This window comes from Tenrec ecaudatus, chromosome 12 (genome assembly GCF_050624435.1).
Source record: "Tenrec ecaudatus isolate mTenEca1 chromosome 12, mTenEca1.hap1, whole genome shotgun sequence".
Taxonomy (NCBI): domain Eukaryota; kingdom Metazoa; phylum Chordata; class Mammalia; order Afrosoricida; family Tenrecidae; genus Tenrec; species Tenrec ecaudatus.
In genome coordinates, this window is record NC_134541.1 from 119,490,204 (window position 1) to 119,504,351 (window position 14,148).

A 14,148-nucleotide genomic window follows, 5' to 3' on the forward strand; every position below is an offset into this window, starting at 1 on the left:
AAGGCAGAGAGGTGGACACTGGCAAAAGAGGAAGATATGGGAGCCTGCTGTTGTTTTTACAATGCTATACGTTAGTATCATTTTTTAAAAGTAGGGAGGCCAAACAAAATAACCCTGCTGGTCACATTTGACCTTGGAGAGCCAATTTGCCCAGGATCCAACCCATCAGCCATTCCTCTTCCTGACCAACAAATTGACCGCCCACTTTTTTTTTTAGGAACTGGGGTAGCCGCAGTGAGCAAGCCACATGGCTTTCCCCCATAGTGGAGCCTCTGGGACCAGGCTTTACACACGCGTGTGTGTAGCAATCACCTGGGCACGCTTATTGTGGTGGGGTCGTTGTAAAAGGCGCCCAGGTGAAGGTGGTGCCGCGCCCCTGGACTTCGTTACTTGGGGTGGCTTCACCCTGTAATACAGAAGGGGGTCAGGAGCAGCTACTTATTTGAAAGAGAAGGCTTGGGGACATGCTGTGGAGGAGCATTTGCCTGGCAAGCACAGCGGTTTCAGATCTGTTTATTTGGGGCCGGCTTGGAAGAGCGCTATTAATTCAGGAGGCGGGCGCGCAACCTTTCCCGAGCTCCCGGTTGGCGCCCAGGGCTCCCACTTGCCTAGGGCTTCCGCGGGCGCCGGCGGGGTGGGGTGGATTGGCTGGGGAAGGTGCCGGGGCGAGCTTCCCGGAGCTGGTGCCCGAGAACTGCAGGAGCAACCCCAGCCGCCTGCAAAGGGGAGGGTGCTGCCCTCCCCTCCCTGGGGACTGGGTCCGGCTTTCCCACGCGAACGCCAGTTTCCTTGACACCCCACGTGGGTACGCTCCGCGGGTCCCCGCCCATCAAGCTTCCTTGCCCAGCTGGATGGTGCTGGGGAGGGGGTGGGTGGGGGTGTTTAAAGGCGACGGCTTTGCCGATCGCTCCCATGGTGCCTCGCGGTGGGCGGGTTTGGATTTTAAATCCCCGCGGCCAATCAGCGACGCGCTGGGGCTTGTAACGTTCCCGGCGCCGCGTTTGAATTCGAGGCGGAGCGGAGCGGAGCGGAGCGTCTGTCCGTCTGTCCCTGGCCTGCTAAGCCCTCGAGAAACTGCAGGAGCATGAATGCGGCGGCGACCGCAGGGAAGCTGGCGCGGGTCCCGGCCGACGCGGGGAAGCCCGGGGTCCCCGGCGTGGCGGCTCCGGGGGCGACGGCTGCGGTCCCGCCGGCGAAGGAGATCCCGGAGGTCCTAGTGGACCCGCGCAGCCGGCGGCGCTATCTGCGGGGTCGCTTCCTGGGCAAGGGAGGCTTTGCCAAGTGCTTCGAGATCTCCGATGTGGACACCAAGGAGGTGTTCGCCGGGAAGATCGTGCCCAAGTCGCTGCTGCTCAAGCCGCACCAGAAGGAGAAGATGTCCATGGAGATCTCCATTCACCGCAGCCTCGCCCACCTGCACGTCGTCGGCTTCCACGGCTTTTTCGAGGACAACGACTTCGTGTTCGTGGTCCTGGAACTCTGCCGCCGGAGGGTGAGGGTCTCCGCTGGGGCCCTGGCGCCGCTGGGAAGGGCTGCTTGGGAAGGAAGGGCCCCGGGAGCCGAGCTGCTAGGGAGGGGGTGCTGGGGTCTTCAAGCTAGAGGAGGGGCCGGCCTGGACTGGGGAGGGCTTGGCATCTGGAGCGGCTGGATGAAGGGACCCGCGTCGCGTTGCTGCGAGGAGGGAAGGTGGCCCTCGGACACGAGGTGTTTGGAGGGAGGAGGACCCTGGTAATGGCCTCTGGGCGCCCTGGAGTCGCTAGGGGAGGAGCTCCGGGCAAGGGTCGCTCGGGACCGGGCGCTTCCAGTGGGAGCACTTTTCAGAAAAGGGTGGTCCGTGGCCCAGAGAGGACACTGCCTCCGAGCTTCCGGAATGGGGCCAGCAGGGAGGGCCCAGAGAAGGGACTTGGGAGACAGTCCCTCCTAAAGAGGGTGCAGTGGCAAAGGTCCAGCTTGCCCTGGGGAGTGGGTGGGTAGGGTGGGAAAGGAGAACCTGCCAAGACCCCTCCCCATATCCAGTTGCCTGTCCCTGGGAGGCCAGGGTCCAGCCCTGGGCTGCCTTTCCCTAACCGCCCATGGTTCTCAACTGTGCCTCCATTCCGCCTCCCTCCGGGGCGCAGTCCCTGCTGGAGCTGCACAAGCGGAGGAAAGCGCTGACGGAGCCCGAGGCCCGCTACTACCTGCGGCAGATCGTCCTTGGCTGCCAGTATCTGCACCGCAACCGAGTCATTCACCGGGACCTCAAGCTGGGCAACCTCTTTCTGAACGAAGATCTGGAGGTGAAAATAGGTGAGGTGCTGAACCTGCAGGGGTGCCTAACACCACTAGAGGGGCGTGGGGGGTGGGGTGAGGAGGCAGAGATAGAAGGAGGAATGATGCAGAGGATGTTGGAAGAGGATGATGGGAAGTCCGAGCGGTTGATCGCCTTTGGAGTCGCTATTTTAAACACATTCACAGCCATCCATCGATTCCAACTCATAGCCACCCTGCAGGCCAGAGGAGAACAGCCTCTGGCTTCCAAGACTTTAACACTTGACAGGAAGGAGTAGAAAGCCTCATCTGGAGCCCCTGTTGGTTTTGAACTGTTGACCTTAAGGTTAGCAACCCAAAGTGTAACCCACTGCACCAGGGTGCCTCATTTAGTCCAGAAATTTAAAGCCAAGGACCTGCAAGCAAGTGGCCTGCCTGTTGGTGAAGAATTTTTATAGAATAATTAGAATTGGCTCCTTTTTTTCTTATTTGGGAGGCTTGACATAAAAATTTGGATTTGGAGCCCCTTTTAAATGTTTTAGAATCACCAGCAGAACAGGGACCGCCTTCCCTCAAGCCAGTCTTTTGCTGTATTGGAGTTTTCTGTGCCCCTAAGACTGTTTCTGTTTTGCCACAGCACCCCCCCCCCCCTTCCTGCTACTTCCTCACAAACGTGGCCAGGCACAGGTTAGCTGCTTGATCCCTGTAGCTTTGAGGTTTGCTATTTCTACCTAGTTCCCTTCAGAAGCACAGCGGATCTTCCTATGGGGAGTGGGGTGGTGCTGGTGGGCACCACGCTGGGGTAAGCAGCTGGGAGGATTCCCAGGTAAACCTCCCTGGGCTGGGTGCAAGGAGTCGAGACTGTCGAAACAAGTGAATGGGGCTTGAGAGTTGAATGGAAACCAATTGCCTGCCTTGGCAGCTGTCAGAGCGCCCCCACCTTCCTTCTTCTGTAACAGGGGATTTTGGACTGGCCACCAAAGTTGAGTATGACGGGGAGCGGAAGAAGACCCTGTGTGGGACTCCCAACTACATCGCTCCCGAGGTGCTGAGCAAGAAAGGGCACAGTTTCGAGGTGGACGTGTGGTCCATTGGGTGCATCATGTAAGTGAGCAGTTTCTTGGAACCTATCCAGCCTCAGGAGGGCTCTTTTTGGGCATCGCACCTGGCCGGCCTTATCCTGAGGACATTTCTGCTCACGCAAGGCTGCTCCGAAGGACAGGTGGCCTAAAAGCAAAGCTTGATTTCTGTCTTATTACTTTTTCCTGTCACTCTGGAGTATCCTGCAAGATGCCTACAGCCCAAGCCTTGGGTCTGGGAAGGGGGAGTGGGGAGAGGCCCCAGTTTCCATAACCTTGCTGTAGACCCGCACTGCTCCAGGGACCAGCAGCATCTGCATCGCCTAGGAACTTGATGGAAATGTAACTCTGGTCCTGACTTACTGGATCAGATCTGGAGTTTGACATCAGCCGGATTGATTTCTAGATTTGATAAAGCTTTAGGACCGCTGGCCCTAGAAAACAGCATTGACCAGTGGGGGGGGGGTTTGGCCAGGTGTTAGGCTGACGGGGGGACGCCTCTGCTGTCTGGATCAAGACCATCAGAGAAGGTTGGCTGGGGGAGGCAGATCTGTGGGTCTTTTCAGGTGGCGGTGGTTTTTGTTGTTGGCCAGGGTACTGCAGAGTTCAACGTGCGCTGTAGCAGTGGCTTTCCTACCTCTTTAACAATAGAGCCTTTTTTTCTAAATGAAAATGCCAAGCCTTCTTTTAAGTCTGGAACTGCTAACTGTGGAGCTGCTTCTGGGAGAACTTTTCTACTTAACTTGCTTTTTCCACCGGCAGCTTTCGGGGCCCCTCCAGAGCCCTGTGTTACATCGAACTGGAGTTGAAAAAACGGGGCTCCGTAACCACCCTGGCCTCAGTCCTGGCTTTCTGCTGAGGGCTCATCCAGCCAGTGTCCTGGCTCATGGGGCTGCTGAGTGAACTTGGGATTGACTTTAGGGGCCTAGACTTAGAGGATGCCTGGACATTGCTCTGGCTTGAACTGGGCCCTCTGACTAGGAGCCAAATCCTACCTTCTACTTACAGGTATACTTTGTTAGTGGGCAAACCGCCGTTTGAGACTTCCTGCCTAAAAGAGACCTACCTCCGGATCAAGAAGAATGAATACAGCATTCCTAAGGTGACTAGCAAGACTGAATTCCTTTTTTCCTAAAACTATTTACTACTGAGTCCAGCTAAATCTTGGGAATAGAGATAGGTCCACTCCAGCCATACGACTTTAGAACCTGGCACATATGTGCACATAGGAGTTTTTTGTTTTTTCCCCAAAAGGAAGAGAGTGTGGAGTCTCCCAAAGGATGCTGACTCAACTGACATGTAAAGGGCAAAAGCCAAACAAACGCCTGAAGGGAAGAAATCTTTCCTTTTGGGGGCTGGACCGACTGCCTTGGTTCAGATTGGTTCTGGAACTTAGTAGCTGAATGGACCACCCGGAACAAATGGACTGCCGCTACAATACCTGGGGACCCTGTGGTTATAGCATATGCCAGCGTGTGGCAGTCTGCTTCCATAAAGACTATAGCCATGGAAGCCCTAAGGGCGGGGCCGCTCTGCCTTCTAGGGTTGAGTTGACTAGTTGGCAGTGGGTTTGGTTCCCCGCCCTCGCCTTGGCTTCCAGAATGCACTTACAATAAGCACGTCCATAACTGTCAGCCACCGTGAATCCAATGGCAGAGTGATTGCTAGTCTCTCAGCCAACCAGCAAAGACACGTTTTAAAAGAATAGCATGTTCAGTAGAAGCTCGGCATGTGGCCACTTTCTAGTTGGTGTCCTTGATGTGTGTGGCCAGGAACTCCATCTACTGATGGACAGAAGGATTGACCTTGACACCTTGATCGCTTGGCTATGGAAGCCGGGCGGCCCCACTGCTCATTGAGTGTGCTTTGAGGCCTGTGCTGGTTATAAGTCATCGAATCTCAACCGTTCTCCAGTATTGCTGCACGTTGCTCATTTAACAGATGCTGATGGATGCAAAGGCCTGAGAAAGTCAGGTTTCTTACCTTAGGTTGCCCTGCTAGTATTAGAGCGCAGAGCTGGGATTTGAATCCAGATCTTTGAACCCACCATCAAAACCTTTATTCTCAAGCAATTCCCCTTCTCAACCTCAAGCTAATCTTGAGATCCAAAGGTGGGTGGGGACAAGCTCACTGTAATCAAGTTGATTCAGACTCATGGCAACCTTATAGGGCAGGGTAGGATCGCCCCTGGCAGTTTCTGAGACTAAATCTTTACAGAGGCGGGGTGGGATAGCAAGCCTCCTCTCTCTCTGTGGGGCACCTGGTGGTTTTGAGCCACTGGCCTTGCACAACGCCTCCAGGACGACCATCTTCACAACTTAGCTTGACACCTGTCGATTCACCGAAGCTGACCGTGGGGACAGTGGCGTGATTGGTAGTCCCTGGACCGTGGCATATTAGAGACTGGCAGGCGGAGGCAGGTCCTTCGAGCTGGGCTGTGGGTTGGGTCTCCTGTCACATCTGCTCATGGCTCTCCTTTCTGCGCTAGCACATCAACCCCATTGCGGCCTCCCTCATCCAGAAAATGCTTCAGACCGATCCCTCCGCTCGCCCGACCATTAGTGAGCTGCTGAACGACGAGTTCTTTACTTCGGGTTATATCCCTGCCCGGCTGCCCATCACCTGCCTCACCATTCCACCCCGCTTCTCCATCGCCCCCAGCAGCCTGGACTCCAGCCACCGGAAGCCTCTCACAGTCCTCAATAAAGGTAAAATGGGTGTCGGAGGAGGGAGCTGACCTGCAGGGAAAGCCCGGTGTGAGATGTGTGGGTGGCTTCCCCCCACCGAGCTGAGGGGTAGAGCCTCTGCCCTCCTGCCCTATCCTTGAAGCCATGGCTAGAAGACCCCTGGGGCCCAAGAAGAGGAGAGTGAACCTTAAATCCAAGCCTAAAAAATTCTCTTTTAAACATGTTCAAACGTATTTGGCCTACTGCTCCCTTTTCAGAAAAAAATTTACTGTGTGTCCTCCTGGCACTGAAAAATGTTTGGATTATAATCCATAATAAGGTATAAACCCACACTTCAAACTCCCTGCTATTCAATTGATTTCAGCTCATGGTGACGCTATGGGACACCGTACAACGGCCCCTGTGGGATTCTGAGACTGTTTAGTCTTCACAGGCGTGGGCAGTAGCTGGTGGTTTCAAAATGTTGACCTTGTGTAGCCTGTATGTGACCCACTGTGCCGCCAGGGCTTCTCCAGGACAAAGTGTCCTTTCACAGGACACTTCTCCCCGCCCGCCACCACACACACACCTTGGGAAACATGGATGGAAAACAGTTCCCAACACAATTCTTTGGTGACGCCTTGTAAAAAAGGATACACAAAGCACCAACCATAGTCAGTGATGAGCATTTGGCCACATTTGCTTCCTCTGCACCCTCCCCCCCTTTCCTTTTTCCCACCTTTTAAAATAAAAAGTACGTAAGAAGCTAATCCCAGGCACCGTTCTCCTCCTTAAATGTCATTCTGCATCTCATGTGAACGGTGGCCATTTTCACAGGCACATGTGATTGCTTAGCTTCTTCTGCTCTGGGTCTTGTCACAGGTCACAACTAGGACACCCGCCTGAAGGGGGAGCATTTGAGAGTATCGATGGGTCTAATTCACATTGTCAGCATTTTTGTCTTGAGAGTATTTCAAACGCCTGAGAAGTGGCACGGATAGGCCCTTTAACCCAGAAACACACTCGAATTGTTTTCCACATTTGTTTCCGAGTCCCTCTTTTATAAATCATCAAGGAGAAATTACACTTTATATGTGTGTGTGTATGTATGTATAGATTATATACATATATATCCCTTCTTTATACTTCCTACTTCTGAGGATATCTCCTAAAAGATTTTTCTTTGATATTTTATTCATTTATTTTATGTATACTTACTAACAAGGACAGGGCTTCTTACATAGAATACACTTAGTGTTTGTTTTTTCTCAGTAAGCGGTTTTTAACAGTATTGATGTTTAGTTATTTAGGGCTTGGATGTACTATAAAAAGATTACATTTTATATCACCAGAACTTAAATTATATAAGATTAAAAAAATCATTGAGGGCTCTTAAAGCTTTTATAAAAGATTTTTATACAAAACTAACAAATACAGCACAGTTACCAAGTTCGGGAAATTGAGCGTGGATGCAACTTTGTCCTATAAAGCATCTTCCCTCCCCGATGTGTGTAGTGACTATTTTTCACTTTGCTAACCATAGACTGTATAATACAAAAAAAGAAGTTGCATCAGATACCTTTCCCTCCCCCCACTAACTAGATACTGAAAAAGCCAACCCACTGCCTTTGAGTGGTTCTGACGCAGTGCCCCTGCAGAGGGTGGATGGGGGCTTCGAGGCCGTGGTTCTGCTCTGGAGCAGTAGCCTTATCTTTTTCCTTTTGAGTCGCGGGGGGCGGGGGGCCCAAAACTGACAGCACCACCAGGGTAATTGGTTTCTGTTCATTTTAGGGTTTTAGAAATTGCTTTTATTATTATTATCATGAAAAGATCATTTGATTGGCGGCGTTTCTCTCCCTCACACCCTTGATAAATTATAAATTATTTTCATATCTTGCACTGACCGCAATCTCCCTTCTCCCACAGTTTCTGTTGTTCATCCTCTGGAGGGGGGGTGGGGTATGGTGTGGTTATGTGTCAATCATTGCAATCGGTCCCCCCCTTCCTCCTCTCCTCTCCCTCTTAGAAATTGCTTTTTAAAGAACTTTGGACATAAATGTAGACATGCAGAAAGGTGGCAAAAACGAGTGCGTATCCATAGACCACGGATGGAAAACTAAGAAAACACTGGGGCGATACTCTTGACACCACTACTGCCTCCCTGTGGATTTGACCCCCTGATGCCGCCTCTCTCCTCCAGGATCCAGATCCAATTCAGGATCCCGCATTGTTTAGCTATGTCTCTAACGGCCGTTGACAGTTGTCTGTCCCTTCCCTTGTCGCTCACAAAACCGTGGGGTTGGTTAGTGGTTAGGCCCGTGTTGTTGGCAGGGAGAGATAGCGCTTTCTCTGTGCCTATCAGAAAGACAAAGGCGCCCCCAGGGTGCCCTCAGGGTGCAGTTTGTGACCACCAGCTGCTTAGAGGGAGGGAAGACGGGGTTCTGCTCTCGTGAGAGTTAGTGTCTCAGAAACCCACAAGGGCAGTGCTACTACTGTAGGCTCATTATGAGCCTGACTCTACTTCATGGCAATGAGTTTGGTTTGTAACTTTGTTTGGTTGGTTGCTTAAATTTTGAACACACACCTATAAAAACAACAAACTTTTCTATTTAGAACATTTCCAAACTTTTCCAGAAAGAGCTGCGTGATGAATTTTTGAGAACTCCTCACCCATTTCCAGTCACTGTCAGCTTTTGGCTGTATTTCCTTGATCAACTCTACTTCCCCGGCCCCTTTTTATTGAAATAGTTATTTTAAAGCAAACCCCAAGCACGATATTTCACATTTCAATCCTTGTCACAACCTAGTTGCTTCGCTATTTGAAATTTGAAAACCCATCTTAAAATGTTTTCTGAAACATCTCACATTACATAAGAGAGCATACGTTTCTACCACCGTGATAGAATCAGTGTTAGAAATCTTGGGATCTTTTCAGCTTCTTTGTGATCAGATACAAGCAGGTGGAGTGAAGCTGAGGTTGGAAATCCTTCTAGTTTCCCTTGCCCATTTTCAAACTAAAAGACAAACCCTCCTCGTTGACTCATCATGACATTAGTGTAGGACCAGGGTTTCCCAGGTTGTCCTCTGGCCCGAAGCCGCCGGCCACATCCTGCTCTAGGGTGGCTGGTGGGTTCGAGCTGCCCACCTTGCAGTTGGCCACCGTGGCACCAGGGCTCTTGATTTCATTATTAAAGACCCGCCCGCATGAGCCATCCTGCTGGCGAGCTGGTTTCCGGCCCCTTCCATCTTCTCTCCTGTAGAAGACGCCTTTAAGGTCTTTGCTTGAGGTCAGACTGTCCTGAGTGGATGTGGTACCCGTAGGGCTAGTAGACCATTGGGTCCGAGGCCTGAGCTCTGAAGCTCTTGCGGCTGTGTTGCCTTCCGGGAGACCTTGGCCTGGACCTGGAGCAACTAGTGAGTGCAATGTGCTGACACAGGAGCACAGCCGCGGCTGCTCGGCTGACTTTGCGTTTATCCAAAGCTGCGGCAGCTGCCGCGAGATGCGATGTTGATAGATTCGGTGGGCAAAATGAACAATACCGGAAGTATCAAAAGAAGATGGGAAGATGACCCTGTGCCAAAAAAGAACTAGTGGACGTTCCACCATTTCAAGAGCTGTGGTGCTGGCAGAGAAATGGTGACAGTCCCAGGGACTGCCAAAAGGACAGACAAATCTGCCTGGGAAGATGGCCAGTCAGAATGCTCCTTAACGGCAAGGATGGCGAGACTTCATCTCACATACTTTGGGCATGTTGTCCCTAGAGCAGGACATCATGCTTGGGAAGGGAGCGGGGCAGCACAAAGAGAGGAATGCCCATACAGAGATGGATTGACACAGTGGCCGCAACAATGGGCTCCCAAACACAAGAACGATTGTGAAGCTGGCACGGGGCCAGGCAGCGTTTCGTTCTGTTGGACGTAGGGTCGCACTGAGTTGGCACCTACCTTAACAGCAGCATGACTTCTGAAGGGCCCTTTCTCTGGGGAGGGTGCCGGCTGTGCCAGGGGGTCCAGTGCTAGCCTCAACCACTTTGCTTCTGTGCCCAGCTAATAACCACACCTCCTCTTTCCTAGGCATGGAGAACCCTGTGCCCGAACGTCCCCGGGAAAAAGAGGAGCCAGTGCCTCAGGAGATGGGTGAGGCAGTTGACTGCCACCTCAGTGACATGCTGCAGCAGCTACATAGCGTCAATGCCACTAAGCCCTCGGAGCGGGGGCTAGTGAGGCAAGGTGGGCACTGCGGGGCCTGGTGGGGGTGAGGTGGACCTGGGGTACATGGAGAGGGCAAGCGTGGTCCCAGCCAGCCAGCCTTGTCTCAGCCCCGGTCACCACGGGTTCTCCTACTTCCCGTCTGTTAAATTCAAGTGCGTTACTTTGACATCCAAGAGCCTGTGTTTCGGATGCGTCTCTTTCCGCAAATGACCCTTCTGGCAGCCACCTCAGATTACTTCTGGCTGCCCTCTGAGGGGGTAGCCTAGGCGCGTTGGCACCTGCTGTTTCAGTGGCCCCCTTGATTCACAGACCCAGACATACTTTGGTCATGGGTGTCTGTCTGCGTGTACTCCTCCCCTGGAATGCATGTCCTCCACCGTCTGGCCCATCCAGTGGTGTGTCCTGGACCCTTTTCATGCCTCCCCACGCGTCCCATCCCCTTGCCTGCCCTAGATTTTGAATATTCCAATATTTGTTTATCGATGTTTCACATAAGGGATCGATTATTGACACTGAACATAACGTTTTGATATTTTTGGAATTGTCACAAGTTTTTCTTGTTGCCGATTCCCATCTTTCCCCTGTATACATGGGCATGCCAAAAAGTATCGCTCTAGAGCAGTGGTTCTCAACCTTCCTCATGCCTCGACTCTTTAATACAGTTCCTCATGTTGTGGTGACCCCCCAACCATAAAATTATTTTTGTTGCAACTTCATAACTGTAAGTTTGCTACAGTTAGGAAGCAGGTGACCCCTATGAAAGGGTCATTCGACCCCCAAAGGGGTCACGACCCACAGGTTGAGAACGACTGCTTCAGTGCATTCACCACGCTTGGGTTTGCTTTGAGCAAAGTGTGTTGGTGTGTTGGAATGCGTCTGCAATCAGTGGATATCTGCCGACGACTCTCTGGGCCATAACACAGTTGTCTTGATGTTATTCCAAAAAGTCCACGCAAAACAGACACTCCCTTGAGGATCTGCCAGGCCGGTTACATTAAAGGCAGAGAGGCCAGCTTAAAGGCTTTGGTGACTATTTTGTGGGATTCCCAAGGGGTAATCTTGATAGATTTTCTCGAAGGGCACAGGGTGACCATGGGGGCTTCTTTGGAAGCTGCTTACAGAAAATTTAAAGCTGCATTAGTTGGAAAGAGGCTAGGAAAGCTGTGCCGGGAAGTTTTTTTTCCCATCAGGGCAATGCACTTGCTCGTTCTCCAGGGAGGCAGGGGCTGTGCTGAAGAGTTTCCCTGGCTGACTTTGCCCCGTTCACCCTCCAGCCCTGATCTTGCACCTTCAGACTTCTTTTTGTTTGCTTCCCCAGACTCTAAGAACATTTCTAAGAGCATGATTTTGAAGCTCAAAGATATTAAAACTGCCATTTTGGTGTGGTGTAAATCCGAGCTCAGAATTTTGGGGGTGGGCCGGGGAGGGTTAGAGAGAAACATCACCTTCAGAAGTGTATAGCTCTGAACGTTGAGAAACGACAGCGTCACATTTTGGTATTTTTGTTCCATAAAGGTTGCCATGATTTCGTAGCAGGACTGACTGCCTGCCTCATGTTAGTGAGAGCTGTACTTCTGTCAGCAAGTTTCCCATCCCCGTAAACAAAAACCCAGTATTTCTTGAACAGTTCCCCCCCTCCCCCCATTCCCTCTCTTCTGCACCAGGCAACCACTATTACACTCTGAATTTATTCTCATAATTTTTAATCACTTGAAACTGGACAGGAAGACGATCTACCAGCCGCTGACTGAGCAACGTAGCAGTGGCGTGCATGTTTCATCCACATTTAATTCTGTGGCATCCAAACATTGGCATTGTGATGACATTTTTTGAGGCCCGTAATTCAGTGATCCTTGGTACATCCCTCCCACTATGCAGCCATCACCACTTCTGGCTGCTTGCAAAACTTCCGTCACCCTGAAGGGCATTCCGTGCCCCCTACGCGATGGCGTTCTCTTATCCACGTCTGCTTCCATTTTTCGTCATGCCCACCAGCAGAATGAAAGCTGCCCCGGCGGTGACTGGCCTTCCGTAAATGGGTCCGTTGAATGAATGAGGGGCGTTGGCACACAGGGTTGTAACTCTGCTTCAAAGTCTATCCTGCTTCCTGTCTGTGCTTACTGGTGGTTGGGGCCATGCCGTTCTTCCAGGGCCCCAGGCCTGGCTGACAGACAGCTGTCTCCTCTCCTCTGACTCTTGGCTGGGCCCTGGTTAGGTGCCTGGCTGGCTTCCCTGTTGGGGCCACATGAGGGACCAGTGGGGACGAGGCCAATCCTAACCGATCACCTGTCTTTTCATCTCAGAGGAGGCGGAGGACCCCGCCTGCATTCCCATCTTCTGGATCAGCAAGTGGGTGGACTATTCTGACAAATACGGCCTCGGTAGGTTTTTTCTGGAATGGGTGGGTTTAGTCCAACAAACTGGGAACCTCCCCGGTCAGGCGCCAGCTGGCCCTTGCTGACTCCCAGGCCTCCCATCTCCATCCTGTACCTCCCAGGGTCCCTCTAGTCCCCACTCCCCTCCCCATTTCTGAAGCCTTCCCCCACCTACCGCCAGGATATCAGCTGTGTGACAACAGTGTGGGGGTGCTCTTCAATGACTCGACCCGCCTCATCCTCTACAACGACGGGGAGAGCTTGCAGTACATTGAGCGAGACGGCACAGAGTCCTACCTCACCGTCAGCTCCCATCCCAACTCCTTGATGAAGAAGGTGAGCGCCTGCCGGGCCGTGGGCCTGGTGTGTCCGCGATGTGGGTTGATCCCAGGGTCAGGCTATAACTCTGGTCCACCTGCCCCGTTTTCCAACCAGATCACACTCCTTAAGTATTTCCGGAATTACATGAGCGAACACTTGCTGAAGGCTGGTGCCAACATCACGCCCCGGGAAGGGGATGAGCTGGCCCGGCTACCCTACCTGCGGACCTGGTTCCGTACCCGCAGCGCCATCATCCTGCACCTCAGCAACGGCTCTGTGCAGATCAACTTCTTCCAGGTGAGCCCAGCAACTGTGGGGTGGCGTGGGGTTTCGGAGCCTGGCAGGGGCCCCCCAGGAGTTGTGTGTCTCCACCTGTCCTTGGCAGCAGCAATCAGAGTGCTGTGGATGGAGACTCTCCAGCTGAGATAGCTTCCTTCCAGCCCAGGCAAACCCCGTTGCTGTTGAGTTGATTCTGACTCAACTATAGTGACGCGACGGGACAGAGCAAAACTGCCTCAACTCAAGCTGACTCCCCTGTCCGTCTGTCCGTCCATCCGTTCCCCCAACTTTTCACTCCAGCCATTTCCCCTACGGCACAGCTGGTGGGTTTGAATCGCCCAATGTTTGAGTTGGCAGCTGAGTGCTTCACTTCTGTGTCACCAGACGCCCGGTTTCCCCCTCCTACATGCCCACTGACCTCTTCCCTCTGTCGTTCCCACCTTTCCAGGACCATACTAAACTCATCCTGTGCCCGCTGATGGCGGCCGTGACCTACATCAACGAGAAGCGGGACTTCCGCACGTACCGCCTGAGCCTCCTGGAGGAGCACGGCTGCTCCAAGGAGCTGGCCAGCCGCCTGCGCTACGCCCGCACCATGGTGGACAAGCTGCTGAGCTCGCGCTCGGCCACCAACCGCCTCAAGGCCTCCTCATAGGATGCCCTCCCTGCGGACAGACTGGTGCCCCTCTTCCCCCACCAGCACCCGGGGCCCGGGCTACACTGGTTAACACGCCTCCCAGCCCCGGGGGCCAAGGAAAGCGTGACACCATCCTTGCGGGTGGGGGCTGTTTTGTAAATTATTTTTTCACGTGTCCAGGTGTGGGTCCCATAGCCACTTCCCTTGCGCCTCCCCTATGAATTGTACAGATAATTTCTATTGACTTTTGGACTGTCCTATCCTTTGCTTTATATACATTAAATCTATGTGAATCTCCTTTTATTCGCTTTGCTCTGGCCCCCCCGCAGTCT

The 14,148-nt window shown here is 52.7% G+C and overlaps 1 protein-coding gene across 1 annotated transcript; it reads left to right on the plus strand.

The window, feature by feature from the left end:
• Positions 1–977: 977 nt before the first annotated feature.
• PLK1 (polo like kinase 1) lies at positions 978–14,104 on the plus strand. Its single transcript, XM_075564620.1, has 10 exons — positions 978–1,492; positions 2,118–2,286; positions 3,207–3,351; positions 4,335–4,428; positions 5,815–6,034; positions 10,067–10,222; positions 12,508–12,585; positions 12,761–12,915; positions 13,015–13,197; positions 13,628–14,104. Exons 1-10 carry the CDS (start codon positions 1,085–1,087, stop codon positions 13,832–13,834), a joined length of 1,815 nt encoding a protein of 604 aa, XP_075420735.1. The 5' UTR covers positions 978–1,084; the 3' UTR covers positions 13,835–14,104.
• Positions 14,105–14,148: the final 44 nt, after the last annotated feature.

Coding starts and splice junctions, on each gene's coding strand:
- PLK1 (XM_075564620.1), top strand. CDS start 1,085: ATGAATGCGGCGGCGACCGCAGGGAAGCTGGCGCGGGTCCCGGCCGAC. Junction 1,493..2,117: donor TGGAACTCTGCCGCCGGAGG/GTGAGGGTCTCC, acceptor TCCGGGGCGCAG/TCCCTGCTGGAGCTGCACAA. Junction 12,916..13,014: donor CCAACTCCTTGATGAAGAAG/GTGAGCGCCTGC, acceptor TTTTCCAACCAG/ATCACACTCCTTAAGTATTT.